The 20,032-nt window shown below is 36.3% G+C and overlaps 1 protein-coding gene across 1 annotated transcript in view; it reads right to left on the bottom strand.

The window, feature by feature from the left end:
- Nucleotides 1-17,553, bottom strand: part of Ptprc (protein tyrosine phosphatase receptor type C) — a 131,842-nt gene extending 114,289 nt beyond the window's left edge. Inside the window, exons 1-2 of the mRNA XM_008830396.3 lie at nucleotides 17,432-17,553; nucleotides 17,232-17,347 (exon numbers count right to left, since the gene is read on the bottom strand). Coding sequence (XP_008828618.1) covers nucleotides 17,232-17,298 — 67 coding nt within the window. The 5' untranslated portion in view covers nucleotides 17,299-17,347; nucleotides 17,432-17,553. The remainder of the gene's footprint in view (nucleotides 1-17,231; nucleotides 17,348-17,431) is intronic.
- Nucleotides 17,554-20,032: the final 2,479 nt, after the last annotated feature.

Below are 20,032 nucleotides of genomic sequence, written 5' to 3'. Positions count from 1 at the left end.
TTGATCATTGTACAGAGTACTTAAGAAACTTCATGGTGAATAATGCTTAGTGTGTGCTTTCTACTGAAGGATCTATAGCCAACTACATAGTAAATAATCTAGAATACCATCATGGAACAGTCCAAGAAACTATTTCCACTCAGTGAGTATCTCTCAGGGAAGGTGATGAGGGCAAACAATTTTGCCCCAAGGACATTTAGCAATGTTTGGAGATCCTTTTGGTTGTCAGGGTTAGGGGGTATGGTGGGATGATGGGAGTTCTAATGTATTCAGTGAGGAGTAGGCATGATGCTGCTCAGTACCCTCCAAGCAAGGGATAGGTCCAGTTCCCACCTGAAATGGCAGCGGGATCAAGGCTGAGAAACTAGGCTAAGCCCTACATCTCACCAAAAAAGTTAATGATGTGCAATGTCATAAACAGAATCTAAATGTAGTGGAAGAAAAAATTTAGTAGGTGAGTTAGAATTCAAAAGTTGTCCCCAAATGCCTAATTCATGTTCATGCCACTGCATTTGAGACATTGAATAAATGCCTCATAACTTATTGGAGCCATTTTGGGCTAAGTTCAGTATATTTGAGAAGTCATTAAGTACCCTTGAATCTCAATTTTCTTACTGTAAAACAGATTTGAACTGATGATTTTGAAGGTCTCTTTTCCTCTAAAATTGTATTATTTGTATAACTAACAATGTCTTACATCTCTGTAGCCTCCATTTCCCCAAATTCCTTTTCTCTTATTATTTTAGACATTTTATGCACAAACCCTAACCAAAATAAAGGTAAATAATGTGGCGATTTTTTAAAATGTTAAATACCAAACTCCCCAAATAATATAGGACACAAAATGTAAATGTGTCATTTAAAAATAGTGATATCAATAGAAGGTTTTCTCATTCTTCATTACAATGGGAAGATAAGATTTTCAGATCTTACCATATATTGCACAAAAACTAACTTATTTTTATTGCATCTATGTAATAAAAAGGCTAAAACATAAAAGAAAAAAATCAATCAGCAAACAACAAACTATTAACACTGAATTAAATGCATTTGATAGATTCAGTTCATTGAAATTATTAAAATTATTAGATTTCCTTTATTAGTCATGCATGTATAATTCATAATAATTTTAACATGGAAATAATTGATAGGTATTTTCAAATTTTTATTTTAATATTCATTATTTTCTATGGGGAAATACAGTTCTAATTTTTGTTAAAATAATATTGTCATATGTAAATTCATAAGAATTTTTAAACCCTGTAGATGGTTTTCTCAGATTAAAAAGTATATTATACTCTGGTACTAGGAAAGCAAGGGTAAAATGAGGCAAGAAGCATTTAAGTTCTCAGGGAGTACATTCGTCATGGAACCATCATTGCTGGTGATGTAACACTATATTTTGTCAATTAAAAAGTTCAGCAAGGGCTGGAGAGGCAACTCAGTGGTTAAGGGTACTGGCTCCTCTTGTAGAGGACCTGGGTTTGGTTCCCAGCACCCACTGGCAGCTAACAGCCATCTGTAACTCCAGGTCTAGGAGATTTGGTGCCCTCTTCTGGTTTTCATGGGCATTGCATCCTACATACACGCAGACATAAAAATAATTTTTTTAAGTTCAGAAAATTAATTGGTATAATTGCAAAACAGAACAAAAAAAAAGAAAGTATATAGTAGCTGTCTCTCCTCACTAAGAAAAAAAAACTTGTATTGGTAATCTATATAACTTTGAGGCATACTATGTATTCCCTTACTTTACATCTCTTTTCATTATAAAGTAAGAGAATGAAATGCTATGACTTTGTTGTTAGACTCTACTAGCTAAATTTATTGAAAAGAGACTACTAGTTTTTCAAAATTTTTCTACATAAAAAGAATTTTAATCTGAGCCATGTGGCATTGTTATTGTTAACTTCTGGACATTTTAACAACATTTTGATGGACCTTAAATCAATTAACACTATAAAGAAAAACATCTGTGGCCTTAGTATTTTTAAGGGTAGCTCTCAATTTTGTCCTTAAAAGAAACTGTAAATGTATTTAATTTAAAAAAACTATTGAAAATTCTATAATTCATTGTGTGTTCAAACAGTACATATTAAAATCAGGGTGCTTTCTTAACAAGTATCTGACCTGTAAGAGAGGATTGTTAGAAAAGCCCAGGTAAGGAAGTGTGCCTTTTCCCATCAAATCCAGATGTTCAGTCCATAACATAGAGGCCTAGAGAAAAAGGCAATCTCTGGTACATGACATCCTCAGGATATCTAACTGTCTGAGGAAATTCACAGACAAAACAGATTTTTTAAATGAAGTTTTTTTTACTTTTACTTTTGTTTTAAAATTATTAAATTTTCTTTTCAGTGTAAAATATGGAATGGAATAAAGGATAAATTAAAACATTAGGCACATGATTGGGTTTGTTGTTGTTGTTTGCCCCAAATACATTTACATAAATATTTTCTCCTAAAATAGAATGACCAAGGCTAGAGAGATGGCTCAGTGATTAAGAGCACTGGCTGCTCTTGCAGAGGATCCAGGTTCGATTCTCAGAATCCACATAGTGGCCAACCACCATCTGTAACTCCAGTTCCAGGAGAATTAGATGCCTTCTTCTGACTTAGCATAGGCATTGCACAACATGGGTACCCTTACATACATGCAGGCGATACACTCATACATATAGAATAAAAATAAGTAACCCCCCCAAAGGAAAAGAATGATCAGTGTTCAGCAAAGAGATATATCTGCCAGAACTTTCCAGCTTAACAAAACATAAACTAGAGCCAACCTTGCACACGATCACGTTTTACCAGTTGTATTGAGCTCTTCTTTTTTCCTGTCTGTTGTTCTTTAGCAAATATAGACTATTGTAGAGTGAGTACAAAATAGGAATCTACTTTGAAAATAATGAGCATCCATTTTTCTATATTCTGATTTAAAGAATTATAAAGGAACCATTACTTGTTTATATAAATTAAGATTCCTAATATGCCACCTTCCTGAAGTGAAAAAATAAAACTGCATATAAAAGCAATAATGGAATTTCTGAATTCCCTTATAATTTTCAAACACTGAATAGTGTAACTGTCCCTTGTATGACTCCATTCACGACACTTAAGTAGTATTCTCACATTTGTTTTCTATAGTCACCCTGTACTTAGAAGTATGAATATCAAAATTTGTACTAAGACATCATTTAACTGAAAAGAACAAGACAAGCAATTTGCAATTATTTGAAAGTAATATGTGCTTTTTCTTCTTATAAATCAACTAAGATATGTGGCAAGGTAGGTATAATTAAATTGACATGAATACAAAGTATCTTCAGCTTCGCAATGCTCCTGATAAAACTGAGTGTGACAAAAGCTGGCATGCATTTTAGATCTGAGAACTTTATCATGCTTAGTTCCCCATCTTTGAAGTCTGCCTTGTGTGCTCTCTGACTTGTTCCATTTCCAGAACTTTGAGTTCCCCTCACCTTTGGTTCTGCACTAGCCATTCTCTATAGCCTTCTAACAGCCCTAGCACACCACTGTTTATGCTCAGAAAAGGGGAACTCTATTTCAAAGACTGTGGTGTTCTTTTCTCATAGGCCAACCTGAAAGCATCCCTCATCTTCCCCACTGTGGGAGCTACCTTTCTCTGGAACCTCTGATGGTCTGCTATGTTCTATCTGTGCTAAGACTGTCAATCACAAGGACCCATCACAGCCATTCACATTTACAAAATATGTGTTCTTCTTCTTTCTCAAGAGAGTATTTCCCCCTCAAACTTTCATCCTTAAAACAATGAGCAAAAAAACTAAGGTCGTGCACGTTGTTGATCTAATACTTCTGAGAATCGATTATGGTTATGTGGAGCTTTATCTCGCTGCTGCCTATATGCAGTAGGCTTTTCTACATCATGGCTATCATACTGTTTGGTTCACAGTGGTAGGGACTTCATAGGTGATTATCTATTTCTCAAACACTGTACTACTTTTATTAAGTTGGATTGCTTTGTCTCCCTCTCTCCCTCTTCCTACACTCCTATGATTATTCTTTTAAATGAGGGTTAAGCAGTTGTGCTTTATGGCTAAAGAAAAATCAAGCAAGAGCAAGAAGAGAAAACTGCATTACTTTCTCCTGTGTCTTTTCATATGATTTTCACTACAGGCATCATGGAACATTGCCAAAACAACTGATGTTTTCATTTTCAACTTAAGCAAGACACAGTAACACAAAATAAATATCACCCCTCAAATTTGGATCACTCTTTCTTTTACTTTAAAGACACTTGTGTTTCATTGGAGCTAATGACCAAAAGGCCCGAAAGAGTATGTATGCTTGTGGAATGAAGAAGAGTCTAGTTTGGTCCTTATAAGAGTTAAAGAGATAAAGGGAAATGTATTTAAAACCAATGGTCAAATGCTGCCTGCACAGTCACTTATTAATCCTGAGAATTATGAGAATTAGGGAGAAGGTAGAGCTGATGGCTGTATAACATGTGTGCATGAAGCAATTTATAGAGTACCAGGAACACAAGACATACTCAAGACAACGTCCCTTTCCTTATTTATTCTTCCTCAAATTTAATATTTAATATTAGAACAAGGAAAATTAAATATAGCTATTTCCTCTTAAATATGACAGTGGTACAGTCTGCAAACATCTGGAAACAAGCAGATGAACCATTTGTATTAGGGCACCAAAGCAGCATTATAAAATACTGAGACATTGTAAGCACCACTTCTCACCAAAAAGCTCTCCTTCTCATTAGCACATAAACAGTTTGTTCTAAAATAAATATTCTTAAGAAAACCTGTCATGCCTGAAATCAAAAAGATATAAATGCATTGTCGTTCTAATATATCCCCATGAGCATGGCTTATCCCCATCAAGGACATTATTTTCTACTTAATATTTGCCAAATTGATAGTCAATTGGCTTTCAACTTCTTCAAAGATATGCAAGATTTTAAATCTAGTTTAGAAACAATCTTTTTATGCAACAACAACAAAAACACTTGCAAGAAACCTCCAACTTGTCCACATATTGAGTAAAAATTATTTTTAATTTTCCATTCTTTTTATTAGTGTGCATAAAACAAAATACGTACCACTAAGTGACTCCACAAAACGTTGCCTGTCCAAGACATTGTCAGGTAAATTTCTAGTTTCTGATAATCTCTAACTAGTTATTAAAACTGATTTTATAAAGTTGTCCCTTTCTTATTTTATAGTGACTAATTTAAAAGATGATGTACTAGTTTAAGATACGTAGTTCTTCTAAACATTGCTATGAATTCCTTCATTTTCTTACAATATTAAAGTTAAATGGGAGCCTGGAGCGGTGCTACACACCTGTAACCCTAGCACTTGGGAAACCAAGGAAGGAGAATTACACCATGCTGAGGCCATCCTGGTCTGTATAAGGAATTCCAGGCCAATCTGGCTAGAGTGAGAGATTTGGTTTCAAAACAAACCCAAAAATAGTTAAAAGGGGTTATTCACCAATAGTGACCATCTCACAATCACTCTTCCGTTGTACCTTTCAGGAGAAAACGTGGATCTGGGGTCAGTTTACTGACCTCTCACTAGATACCAGCAAGTGCGCCAAGCCCTTCCCCCTCAGCTACCTTCCCTCACTTGGAAGGTGAAATACACATGCATCTTCTGACTGGCTGCTCCTTCCCATCATTCCTTCTCATGAGCATTTCTCTAATGCTGGTATCTCTTTCCTGAAGCAACCTCTCCCGATCTATGTAAAGCTCTACTTTATTTTCCCCTTCCACTGATGATCTCTTTCTCCCCGACACCAACTCCCTTTGCTCTAGGCATGATTTCCAATCAATCTATTGTCGTTGCAGCATCAAGAATCCGTTTCTTAAGATAAGATTAGATCACTGTCTTCTTTAAAATTCTGAATGGTGACTTCTCTTCCACTTCAGGTGAAATCCAATTCTTCCTGTCTTCAGCAGGGTCCCACAGACCTGCCTCCCACTTATCTTTCAAGCCTCTCTGCCTTTTATTCAGTCTGTTCACTCCATGTTTCCCCACCTGACATTTCTGTGTCGAACACACCAATTTGTTTGCTCTGGCCACAGGGCATCTGCACTTGCCAGTGCCTGGTCCCATTGATTCTTCTTCATGTCAATCAGCAAGTGGCTCAATGACTTGTCTTCAAGGAGATCCTCCTTGACCGCAAACATTCACCCCTGAATTTTGTCTTTCTCTACGATGTACACAGGTTAATTTTCTTTATGGCACTTACTAATGTTTGAGTATGTCTCAGTCATTATTTGTATCCTGTTTGCTATCTTGCTAGGTTGTGAACTTATGAAGTGGGTCCCTTTTCTGCTTTAGAACCATTTCTGACTCAGAGTAAGGAGCCTGCAAACAACTGATTCAGTGACTAGATTATCTCACTTAATATTTCCTGTTATTATTCCCATTTTAGAGCTAAGGAGACCAGAACTTTGACAGGTAATTTCCACAATGTTTCATGAGAGCGGGCTCAGAATGGAATCTAGGTAAGATTTCAAAGACTGACTTTGCTAGTACATTAGCAGTAGGGCATGACTGAATCCAACAATTATTGCATCTCTCTGTGAGTTACTGTCCTCAGCTCCCTGAGCCTTGTCACCTGTTTAACTACCAACCTGGTGTTACTGCCTCTAGTAGTCAAAGCTCTGAATTCATATCTAGTGTTTCACCAAGCTGCTATTTGTCATTATATGTTTTGATCATAACTAAAGTACCAGTAAAGAAATTCAGAGCATAGCAACACAGGTCATTAGAAACAGGCATATTTATAAGGCATGAGTTAAAATATGGCCTTAGAAACTAAAATGATATTTAGAGATCCATTTCTAAAAAGTCAAAACAAGATATTTAGTTTTAAAATTATCTGATTGGCAATCCATATTTATTATATTAAGAAAATGATTAATACATTGACTTCTTTGCTTTTCCCTGCAGTTTAGTAAAATTGTTTCTGGAGTAGAAACATATGTGATGGTTCTCTGGGATGGATTCGACCTACCCCATGCGTGACTGTGAAAAGATGGTCTGGTGTCTGCACTTCCTGGGGCAAAATGAGAACCTGTGTGTTTTCCATGATCAAAGTCTAACAAAGGTCAAATTACTTCCCTTGCACTTCAAAGCAAAAAGATGAGATACCTGAGTGAATTATTCAATACTTTCTCTTTGTGTAATATCAAAAGCAAGGTAAATGGGGGGAAATCCATTTTTTTCCTCACATCACCCACCTTGAGATAGAATCAGTCCTGTGCCTCCTCCAGATGCTGGCGGCACATCTCTGTCATGCTATTTGAGAGGCATCAGCATTCATGGTATGCACACATCAATCAAAGATGTCTTCACATTTTGTAAGAGAAGTGTAATCTCAAATGAGTTAGATCTCGCCAAAGATGCGGAAGAGACCCAATGAACAATGATTCAAGGCAGTAACAATATCAGGTGAACGGGCTTCAGTGTATACTTCATATGAAGGCCCTCTGAGACTGCCATTTCATCCTGCTGTGCTGTGTTCACAAAGTCGCTGTGACTCTAATTACCTGGTTACCAATCTGAACACTAGTAAGATTGATTAACACAGTGCAAAATGGATAGAATGAAAATCAGAGAGACATTCTGCCAGGCTTCCTGCCACTCAGCCCCCATTCAGTACTAGCTGGTGACTTTGGAAAATGACTCTGGAAGACCACCAAAAGGTCCCAGGATCTGTTTATGTGGTAGTATGTACTAATGTGTGTCTTGATTTTTTTCTCCATATAAATATTTCCTTTAGAGAACAAACAAGCTTACCAAATTAGGGTGATGATTTCTTTTATTTTTCTGCCTACCATCTAATCACCTACACATTTCAAGGACAGCTCCAGAACTGCCAAAAGAGTCTGTAGAAATAAATCTAGTTTTAGTGGGGGCCTAAAGATAATATTAACAAAATTTAAGATTTTGGTTCTATAAATAATATAGATCTTAAGAGTGATTTTTTAAATTTATGATGTATAAAATAATATCGAAGCAATAATTATCTGCAGCAAGGCATATAGCCATTTTCAAGAAGAAGCTCTGAGGTCCTCACGAAAGATTTAAAATTCCATCTGTACCCAGCACAAATTTTATGGGGACTGACAAAGTACACGGCATTCCCAGTATGCCAGGGAGAGAGAACACTCAGATAATCTTGTTCATCTGTTTAATTAACAGGTAAATGAGTATTTCTAATTGACCCACTTAAGTGAAATACTGAGAATTAATTTAGGTTTTGAATGTGAAATTTTTGTTTATTGTTTGGTACATCTCACCTTAATTCCATTCTTATTCTACTTATTTGTTTATGTATGTCTCAGTGTGACTAAAATAATAATTATTTATTTAGGGGAAAATTAGAGTATGTAATTTTACACATAGCATGTTATCAAAATATAAGCAAGATGTTAGCACAATCCATACAATTTCTTTTTTCTTCTATTTCTTCAACTTTCTATCATGCAGAAAATTTCACCTTGAACAATTCACTTAAATGATAATAAAAGGGCATTTTATATGTTCATATGTCTCAGTGAGCACTTTGTGCACACGGCACTCAGTCACACTCACAGACTATGCACCCATTTATCAAGCAAGCACTGGCAACCTGTAGACACTGGTGAATAAGACACTGTGATAAGCCATGCAACTACAAAGAGAGGGGTAGAGAGGGAGGACAGAGGAGAGAGAGGAAAGAGAGTGAAAGAAAGAGGAAGAAGGAAGAGGAGGAGAAAGAAAGAAAAGGAGGAGGAAGGGGAGGAGAAAGGAGAGGAGAAGACGAAGAGGAGGGAAGAACACTCTAGCACTCTTTCCAGGATAGGACTCTCGCACAGGAGAAAAGAGTGAAATATAGTGAAGTTGTGAAACGGCCCCAAGGATATGGCTTTTTAACTCAGCTTTGGAGAGCAATGATAATTTGTTCAGCATGTAGATGAAAAGGCAACAACGGCCAACATTTGAAAGGCAGAGAAATAAATTTTATAAAAATGCAAGTTGCAATAGTATATAATGTATGTCACAAAGTGGCTCTATATGTCACATATATGTGTGTGACCCATATATGTCACAATATATGTCACACTGGAGCAATGTAGAGGGATTAATTAGAATTGTGTGTGCAATGCTAATTACTTTCATTTTCCCTACACTGAAGCCACAGTGGGATGGCTTGACACCTTCCACCCACCATCTTATACTGTAATCTTATTCCTCGTGTTTCACAAATGAGTAAGAGATTGGCACAAGCTAATAAGAATGCCATGCAAATGAGTGATAATTGATCAAGATAGTCCTAGGGGCTGACCCCAGAGTAGTTTTCATTAACTACCTAAGAAAAATTAAAACTCTGTCTTAAAGCTCTCAAAATGAATCGGCCTAAAGACTAATCTCAAAATGAATGCTACCAACAGGAACAGCTAGAAGAGAAACATCAGAAATGCTGACATTGCCCATGTTTGAAACAAAAAAGAAAAGATAGATCATGTTATAGTTCACGTAATATTGAAATCCAAAAATAAAATTTAAAATTAATATAGCTAAATCAACACATAAGTGCTTCTTGCTAAATAGGATTAAAACATTTTTTAAATTTATGCTTACTGCCTGATAAGTAAAATTGTACTTAGAAAAATAAAGTCCACAAAGTAAAATTCCCAGAAGCACAAGCTCTAATTGCCTTAATTTGATGTGAATGAAACTGATTCAGGGATATAATATTACAGACAATTGTAAAATAAGGTTTCAGTACAGTATAATGAAAAGTTTGTTTCCTAAGAATCAAGTAAAAATAACCTTAGTACCACAATCATGGGATCAGATTAGTTTCTGGTACTCTGGGAGCCATCGAGGGGGGGTGGGGTTAGGCAGAGGCCAGCCTGCTTTAAGTATGGATACAGTATGGATACAGTAGGGATACAGTAGGGATTGAAGGACAGAAAGAGTTCAGACTGTTACAATAAGAAATTGTAAGAGTTTCTAGCAAAGGACTGTGGAATGTGATGGGTTTGCAGAATATTTGCACAGAATCCAGAACAGCCTGAAAAGCCCATGAAGTCAGGGTTGCAAAGTTAAACGCACATCTATATGCCTGTATTCCTTTGCCTAATACATGTACATTGTCTCACAGTGTTTCAAACGCAGAGTTGAGATTAGGAATCATGCTTCAGTGTCATAGAGCCATGTGCTGGATTGCAATGGATTACATGGATGCAACTTTAAGCTTTATAGTGTCTCATAGTTTTCAAAATATTTTCATAAATAGTATTACTTCTAATACTTACAAATCTTTATAGATCAGGAAAGTGTCTAAAAAATGGAAAAATGTTTAGACCAATAATATCCCATTAATACAGTTAGATTTCCAAAATGTTTCTTCCTCCAAATGCTATAATGCTTCCAAATGTGGAATGCCTCCTGTTTCATTATTATGTTCAACATTTCTTTTATCAGAAAACAAGTTATTGAGAGCTTTCCTTCAAGTAAGGACATTAAAAATGCAATGAGCGCATTGATGGCCATGTCACTTTGCTGTCATGTCAGCACCAGTGTTATTTATCTAGGTTTCTCTAAATGTTTGTCCAAATGCTATAATGCTTCCAAATGTGGAATGCCTCCTGTTTCATTATTATGTTCAACATTTCTTTTATCAGAAAACAAGTTATTGAGAGCTTTCCTTCAAGTAAGGACATTAAAAATGCAATGAGAGCATTGATGGCCATGTCACTTTGCTGTCATGTCGGCACCAGTGTTATTTATCTAGGTTTCTCTAAATGTTTCCTGGAATATGGAGATAAATTTAAATTAAATGTAGAGGAGGATTTCCTTTTGTCTGCCAGTGATCTTCAGTAAGTTCCTCTTACCAAATAATATGTGTGAATGCTACAAATTAATTAGCTCATTACAGCTAATTACTTATAATTAACCTTCCTTCCCTGTGAGAAGATCACTGGTTTGAAGGAATAAATTAAGGGTTTGATTTCCTTCCAGTTGCTCCAGTTTTACTGAAAGGTAATTTTTTAAACATATGAATGCTGATCATTTTCATATGACTATTATCGCTTTAATTACAATACAGTCATGAATACAATACATATAATTTGAATTAATTCCACTTTAGACATGTCTCTATTTTTTTATTTGTTCACAGACTGATTTCCTTTCGGCTTTGATAATTATTTTAGTCTTCGTTTCATTAATTTGATCAAATTATTCTTTCTTTGGGGTCTTTTTGAAACAGGGTCTCCCTGAAGCCCCAATCCTTTTAATAAGAAACAGATGCTTAACACATATACAGCTAAGTATGACGAAACATGTTCTCATCTGAACTTAAGTCTGTAATAAAGAATTGAATAAAAACATTGAATAGCTTGCTGATTCTCTTTTAGAAACAAGTTCATTGAAGGAACTGTCAATAGACATTAACGATGCTTGTTTGTTTTGCTATAGCGTTGTATTTTTATATTTTTGTGATGGTCCTAGATAAGAAAAAGGTTTTGTCTTTCTAAACTCTGTTGATTTTTCTTATTATGCCTAAACACATAGTTTTCTGCTTGGAATAGTCATTTCTAAGGCTTTTTGACAGACAGAATTTGAAGTAACATTAATATTTAAATAGCAGTGCAGACTAAAGCTCTTCAACAATAATTATGTAATTTTCTATCTAAATACTGGCTAGGGCTGTGTCCACAAAATTCAGTGATCTGTATGATTTTTATTTCTGTAGAGCATATTATGTATCAATAGATATCATACAATATTTCTAAGTGAATAGCCCGAAATATTTAATTTTTCCGGTATCAACCCTGAAGATTGTTATTTTTATAGAAGTGGAAATCATGCTTGATCCTTTGGAGATAGGTGATTGCTATAGGTTTTCAGAATTGAAAAAGATATTTAGATTAAATAAAATTTAAGTTTGAATTAAAATTAAGTAAAATTTTCATCACAATTCCTTTCTGCACAATTTCATAATAGTATTATGACTACAAAAACTAACACTTAAAGTGATGAAAATCCCCTTCTTTCTTACCTCACTGAGTCTCATTTGCATGTTCTGACTGGTGGAGTTTTGTTGTCATTAATACTGTGTTCATCAATGAAATGAAGCTACCTGGTTATGAGTGTCTACTCTCTGTCTGCTCAGGTTAGAATTCAGTGCCCACTGGATGGGAAGAAATGATTCCTATAATTTCTGCAAACACTGTGTACACAGCATCCTCCATCCATCTTTAAATATAAACCCAGAATACCCAAATCAGATTTGCAAAGACTCCCTGATCTACCTGCTACCTTACCAGATGAGGTTTTCTTTTTCTTTTCTTTTCTTCACAAGGGCATCTGTTTCTAAACAATAAATCTAATCTACCAAGACATTAGCAAAAGCATCTAAAGACTACCTCATCTCTCAGTTCTCATCACCAAAGCTTCTTCATGCAACAGGGTGATGAACACAGAAGGCCAAAGTATAGAGAATAAGAAACTGCAGAGTGTGAGTCCCTGGACAGGACACCTATGTAAAACCTCACCCACCAGGGCTCAGGGACCACTGCAGAAAAGGAGGTGGAAAGATTTCAAGAGTCAGGAGAGGAGGTGCATGACCACAAGGAAATAGAGTCTTACAGGCTCCTGGGACCTTTCTCATATGAACTTACAGCAATGGTAACAGCATACATAAGACCCATGCAAACTCAGTCAAAAAAGCAGCATAAAACTTGGGAAAGAGGCAGGAGGCCACAACTTTGGGAAAAAACTATCAGCAGCTCATTACTGCTGGGTGAAGGAGAGTTGATCTTGAAGGAAGTGACGCTAGACAGGCTGGACAGGCTCCAGTGAATGAACTCACACTGAGGGACATCTGGGTACACAAACATGGCTCAACAGGCCTTAACACATATGACAAAATATACGAAGTCCTGTGGGCAGGCTATGGAGGATGCAGATAGGGAAGGGGGACTAAATATGTTTAAGACATAGTGTATGAAAAACAGAAAAATATCAACAAAATATATTTAAAAAAGCAAAGATAGATTTTGAGAACAACAACAAAAAAGAGTATCTCGAGAAAAATTAGGAACCTATTCTCGAGAACTGGAAAGTTTTGTTCTAGAAAAGAAGTGAGATAAAGTGATGGAAATAAATAAAGAGGGAAATAACAAAAAGGATTAAACTGTAAATATCTTAATGCAAAATTAACTTATCTAATGATCACAAAATTTTTGTCTCCATGCTCTGACTTTGCCTCTTGATAATTTTCATTTGCTCATTTTCTCTTTCTGACCTTCTTGTGTGAGGTCCCCCCCCTCTTCTGTCACCATAATCTGCACCTTTATCAAAAAGTTCCATTATTTACTCAAAGCCTGGTAAGACATTTAGTTAGGGATGTACCAAACAGTGCAACACAGTTTCTACTTCCATGTGGGAGCAACAGAAGTGGACACTAGTTCACAAACCATCATCACATCACAACAGTTGATACAATCCATGCAAATACCAAGAAAAGGTGGTACAAAGTGTGCAGAAAGAGTCAGTGAGGAAGTAGGATTTTCACAGCACCTTAAAGTCCTGGAGAAAGTGTAGAGGAGAGGGGGTTCAAACACCTCCCACTTATTCTCCTAATTGGTCATGAAAGAAAAAGAATGGGCAGCTTTCTGCCCAGTCCCATGCCCAGTTCTCAATTTGTTGGTGGATTCAGTTGTTCTTGCAAGGTGATTAGAATTCACACCAAAACCTGACAACTGTTTGGGAAGAGGAAGGCAGAGTGTGAGTGAACAGGAGAGGGCATTGGGGAGCAAGTAAGATCAAAGTACATGCCTTACACGTGTGACAACATCGTAAGGAATCCCATTCCTCTGTACCATGAATATATGCTAGCATTTTAAAACAGCAAATACAACTGATGAGGAAATATCAGAATTCCCCCCATTTTAATATTTTAAGTTATATGAAGAAAGAATGAAACTTCAGGCTAATGAAGAAAACTATCACAATATTACAGATGACAAATATTGAAGCCAGGAGCTGAGGTGATGGCAACAGAGAAGCAGACAAGGGAAAAATTTGGAGACTAGAAAAAAATCAAATGTCAGGAATTTATGCAGCCTGTTAACGGCTGCATTTAGGAAAAGAGATTTCCTATTTCTGAGGGATTAGTATGGCGATGGGGATTTAAGCTCATCAACACATAGACGGTAACCAGTCTAGACTGCAGAAAGAAGCTCAAACTCCTCAAGGACTTGAGTTCACAGAACCACAATATATAGCAGATCAGTAAATATGGAGTGCCGGGAGACATGATAAACAGATAGCAACAAACGTGCATAGCACAGTACTCTACATATGGGTTACATGTGTGTCTATATGCAGATATGCATATGTACATGAACAATGTAGAAATACCTGCATGCTTACACTCATTACTTGTCATTGCTAGAAAGATCCCAAATTGAATAAAGAAAGAACCTGCCTCGAGTTGAGCGCTCTGTGCATGTACTCAGCAGTGCCAAGAGAGAAGGAAACCCACATCTCTGTCTGCCTTTTTTTTTATCTCTAGCAAAATGCTTTCTAAATTCTAGCAACACAAAGGTCACAGAAAAGATTTTAGTAGCAAAACATTTTATAAAAATGGCAAGTAGCCATTCCCACGTCCCACATTCTCATATTGGCACTTAATAGTATCATCAAACTCAATTTTTAATTTTCATTAAATACTCATAATGTGCAAAGCCAGGTTCATGTTTGCCATATGAGATATTTTTAATGTTGATGGAAAAATGAAGGACTATGTTCAGGAAATGAGTCTTAACTTATGACTCATAACATAACTCACAACACATTTCTCAGGGCACAACTGAAGACACACTTAGCCATTAAGCGATGGGATGGTAGACTGGCCTGGCATTACTACTTTATTATAACCAGAGACTGCACACCCTGTCTGCAATATCTGACCCACCGCTGTGCCCTGCAATTATTCAGAAATGTTAAACAAACATTAAGTTACCAACTGTCATGGCAAAGAGGCACAGAGCAAGGAGATCAGAAATCGTGTGTAAACTGAACATAGCACCTCTGATGCCCTGACAGAGCTTAGCTTAGACTTTGGCCACACCTGGATTTCAGAAGTTAAATAAAATGCCTGAGTGGTGTGCATTTTCCAGTGATGTCTTGTCCACATTTTCCTATATTTCTGTATGTCTCTAAATCATATGATAAAAATGTATTGGCTAAAAGTGTATTTCCTGTAGACACTGAATTCACTTTAACACATTAAAATATATTTACAGTCTAAACTGCCTGTTGCTTAATAAAGAAAACTATGTAATTTAAAGCATTAAAAACTTTCCAAATTATACACTGAATCAAGCAAATATGTCTTAAAATGCTAAACACTGTTTTCAGATACAAATGATTATGTATATGTGTTTCTAAAAATAAATATATACAACCAAGAAGACCATGAATGCCTTTTAGAACAGTATTTACTCACAGTATTATGGCAACAATTGAACTTGAACTTAATCTTTCAAATATATTTATCAGTCTACTAGTCATCTATCTACACCGATTTATTTGCAGAATAAGGTATTTAGCAAAGTTGATGTAAAGGTTTCTAGGTTCCTTCAAACTTATTTTGATCATGAATTCAAAGATGTTTATTATGGCAAAATAACATCAACTAGTCTGATTTGAAATGCTGGGGGTCATTTGCTTTCTGACCTGAAGGTATTTTATACTCATTTAGAAAGGATTTAGAACATTTCTTGATAGGAGATTTTTAGTGGAAATAAGGCTGATTTATGATAATAAACATATATAGCCTTACTTAAATTATTGTTCTTCATGACTGGCTTTAGATTATAACAAAAAACTCTACGGTGATGACAACTTGACAAATATTTTGTGTATTATGACAAAATCTATAGTTCTATAGATTTTTAAACTAATCTTAAAATGAACACACAAACCAAACAAAACCACATCAACTTACCCAAACGGATTTTTAAAATCCATTTTTTCCAATTAAAAATCTACTACATTAATAACAAAACAGTTATCTTGGGCTGTTTAACTTTTCCAGTCCCACAGACTACTGAAAACACAAGTTAACTATGTGATGTGCTCAGGGTTCAGTGGCCTGCCCTTCAGAGGGAAAGGAGATGGTATAAGTACAGAAAAGGCCAATTGAATTCTGATAAGATTTTTAAAAATATTTTTCCTATTTGAAAAATATTTTAGAATAATATCTACAAAGATTCTATTTTCAATGTTCTTTAATAATAAAGGGTATGTTTTAGATTATATGTCATAAGGAGAAATGATAACTGTTAGTTACTCTTATCAACCAAAACTCACTTCCCAAACTGAAATTATTAAAAAATATCCATTAACCAGAATAGAAATATGCCATGATCCCAAACTTAGATAGGAACACACATTCAGGTGGTTACACTTCCCTGAAGGACTTAGAATTGTATGCTTCTTAGGATTTAACTATTTCTACCTCTTTAAGGCTGTGATATTTACCCGTCACCAAGGAAGGGCGGTGGCCCTACCCAAATTTCCACAGCAAAATTCGTAAGAACCACTATCAAGGAAATATAATGACTGACTTAAAACGCATTCTGCAATAAGATGATGGAGAAAGATAACGTTTTATGAACTACCCAGTGTGTCTTTGAGTCATTACTTACTTAAACATTCAAAACAAAAATTCAATAATGCTCAAAATTTGAGGAAGCAAACTTCTGGTCTGAAAGGAGAGTGGCTTACATACAACCAAAGTCATCTTACGATTTTTAAACAGCTTGTGTCTTTGTAAAAAGCACAAAAACTGACTTATTCTGCCATTAAACAATTCCTATGACCATCATAAACCCATGTTCAGGTCACCTTGGGGAAAAAGTAATAATACTGTTTTAGTATTAAACAGTTATTATTGGACAGTTTGTAAACAAAGACACAGACAGTTTTCCTATTAAATTGTGGCTTTCTTTACCCCAAACATTTCTGTCTTTTAAACAGAAACAATGTATTCTGTCCTACAATAAGCCTCATCTCCCTGCATCAACAACCTTGACCATGTTCCAGCCAGCCTATTACTTTCGGTCTCCAGCACACAACTTTAAAAAATGATCTATTCCAAACCATGCTTCTCCAAAAGGAATAAATACAGTTAAAGAAAAATTAATATTTATGTGCTTACCTGTAACAAACACTTCTATGTCCAGAAAGACAAAACCAAATGCCAGAAGTCTAAGCCATAAATACATGGTAGTATCAGGAGATCGGCTGTGTGCCTAAGAAATAGCACGCGTCCCCCTGAAAGGTAAAATAATGGTTATCTCTAAAAGTTTTTCTCTGTAAAACCAAGTCAAAATTAAAAGAATCGAATGTATACTCTGCCCTGGTGTCTTATCAGACGGGGAGCAATTTCCTCCTCTGTTACCCTAAGAACAAACCACTTGGGAGCTACATGCACTGTTAAACAGTGATGTCAGATTCGTTTTTACTAACTTCTCTAAACGTACTGTAAAGGGCTCTCTTTGCAGGAAGTAAAAGAAAAAAAGAATTGTTCAAAGTCAGTGCAATGGCATCTTACTTCCTTAATTCAAGTAATTACACTGTTAGATTTTTTTTTCAATTTCCCCGTAAAGAAAAATGTTCTTTAACTATTTAAACATTGCACCTTTAAAATGTTCTGAGAGAACTTTTTGAAAAAAGTTAGAAATCTGTCCCAAAATCATCAATAATTTTCTTACCTAAGAGATGATAAAACAAATTCAGCATAGGTATAACCAGAAAGGGGTTGGCCAGAGGACGCAGTAACAGAGCTAATAGAAAGCACTGAATCCTTTTTATTCAGATGACCAAATGAAACAAGAAACTGTCTTTCTGGTTATTTCTGCCTACTGCCATCATTTACCTAACGGTATTCAAACTCAAATAATATGACTGCTCACTCAGTGACACACATTTCCTATGCAAAACTACCCTCAGAGGGCTCAAGAAACCCTCCATTTTTAAAATATTTTTGTTTTATTATTGTTTTTATTTTATGTGTATGAGTGTATTGCCTGCATGTAGGTAAGTGCACCCGTGTTGTGCAATGTCCGTGGAGGACAGAAGACGCTGTGGGATCCCCTGGAACTGGAGTTATGGACAGTTGTTAGCTGCCATGTGGGTGCTGGGATTCAAACCCAGGTCTTCTGCAAGAACAACTAGTGTTCTTAACCACTGAGCCATCTCTCCAGCCCCAGAATCCTCTATTTTTTTAGCTATCATTGTGAGGAGTGGAATCAGAATCTCCTCACTGCCATAGCAAATTCTGCTTCTGGAAATAAATGCTTCTGCAACATGGGGGACTGTGTTATTCATGAGGGAAAGAAGAGCAATGAAAATCAAGTGTGTTTAGCAGAAGTAAACCTGGTTCTTTTCAACACAGTACTTTCTCATCTTTTTTGATAAATACAACAAAAAAGTTTGTATGCAATGCTTTTCATGTTCTGGTGGTGTTCTCAGTAAACCCACCACTTAAGAACATGTTCCTTGATGAAAATCCACTGCAATGAAGCAATGCAGTTACATGAATTAGTAGTATTGGTATGCTGCCTACATTACAGTGCACCTTTACAACTTATTACTGGAATGACAAATAATGTGTGGGAGATGTGTCGGCAAACAGAGCCCTTGAACTAAATTTTGAATACCCAATTATGAAATATCATACGATTTTATATTTTTGTTTGTGTGTGTGTATGTGTGGTGGTGATGGTGTATGTATTTGTGCCTCTGTGTGTGTGTGTGTGTGTGTGTGTGTGTGTGTGTGTGGTGTGGTGTGTGGGTATGTGTGTGGTGTGTAGTATGGTGTATCTTGGCAGAGGAGGATGTGTGTGTGTATGTGTGGTGGTGATAGTGTATGTATTTGTGCCTCTGTGTGCATGTGTGTGTGTGCGCATGTGTGTGTGGTGTGTGGGTATGTGTGTGATGTGTAGTATGGTGTATCTTGGCGGGGGAGGATGTGTGTGTGTGTGTGTGTGTGTGTGTGTGGTGGTGATAGTGTATGTATTCGTGCCTCTGATGTGTAGTATGGTGTATCTTGGCGGGGGAGGATGTGTGTGTGTGTGTGTATGTGTGGTGGTGATAGTGTATTGTGTGTGTGTGTGTGTGTGTGTGTGTGTGTGTGTGTGTGTGTGGTGCGGTGTGTGGGTATGTGTGTGGCATGTAGTATGGCGGGGGAGGATGTGTGTGGTGTTTACATAAGGGTTTACCTACGCATGCACATGTGGAGGTACAAGGTCAATCTTGGGCATCTCCCTCTATCACTCTGCACCTTACTTTTAATACAGGGTCTTTCACTGAAGCTGGAGTTCACCAGTTAGACTAGATTGGGTAGCCAGTGAGACCCTAGGTAGGATCCACTTTTCTGTGCCTTATCCCCAGCACTAAAGTTACAAACATGCACTGTCACATTTACAGGGTGCTAGACAATCCAAACTCGGGTCCTCATGCTTGTGCAGAAGCACTTTACCCAGTGAGCTATCTCCACAGCCCACAGTAGACATGATTTTTTGATATTACAACTTTGTGTTACTCTTACTTTGGCTTCTAGAAGCTTTGAGAACATGGAAATAACCTCACAACTTATACTACATGTACTAAGTATTTAATAAGACTGTAGATGTGATTAGTAAGTGCAGGGATCATCCTTAGCATTTTAGAGAAATGAATAATACTTGAGCTAGATAGTAGTTTCTTATTTCTTATTTTGTTTGTGTCGTTCTGTAAAAGATTAGGTGATTCATCTAAAGTCTCACAAGTAAGAAACGGACCAATTATGATTTGAACCCCAAACCAAATTTCATCTTGCTTTCTTTGCTAGTCCGACACATATGTGCTGAAGCCTGACAATCCAGTGCTTAGCTCATTAGCCAATTTCTTTTTCTTTCTATTTTTTTCTCTGAGAATTTCAGACAAGTCCAATGAAATACGATCATATCCAACACC

Source organism: Nannospalax galili, unplaced genomic scaffold (assembly GCF_000622305.1).
Source record: "Nannospalax galili isolate Female #2095 unplaced genomic scaffold, S.galili_v1.0 scaffold113, whole genome shotgun sequence".
Classification (NCBI taxonomy): domain Eukaryota; kingdom Metazoa; phylum Chordata; class Mammalia; order Rodentia; family Spalacidae; genus Nannospalax; species Nannospalax galili.
Note: the sequence above shows the minus strand (reverse complement) of the source record. Positions and strands in the feature narration are given on the sequence as shown.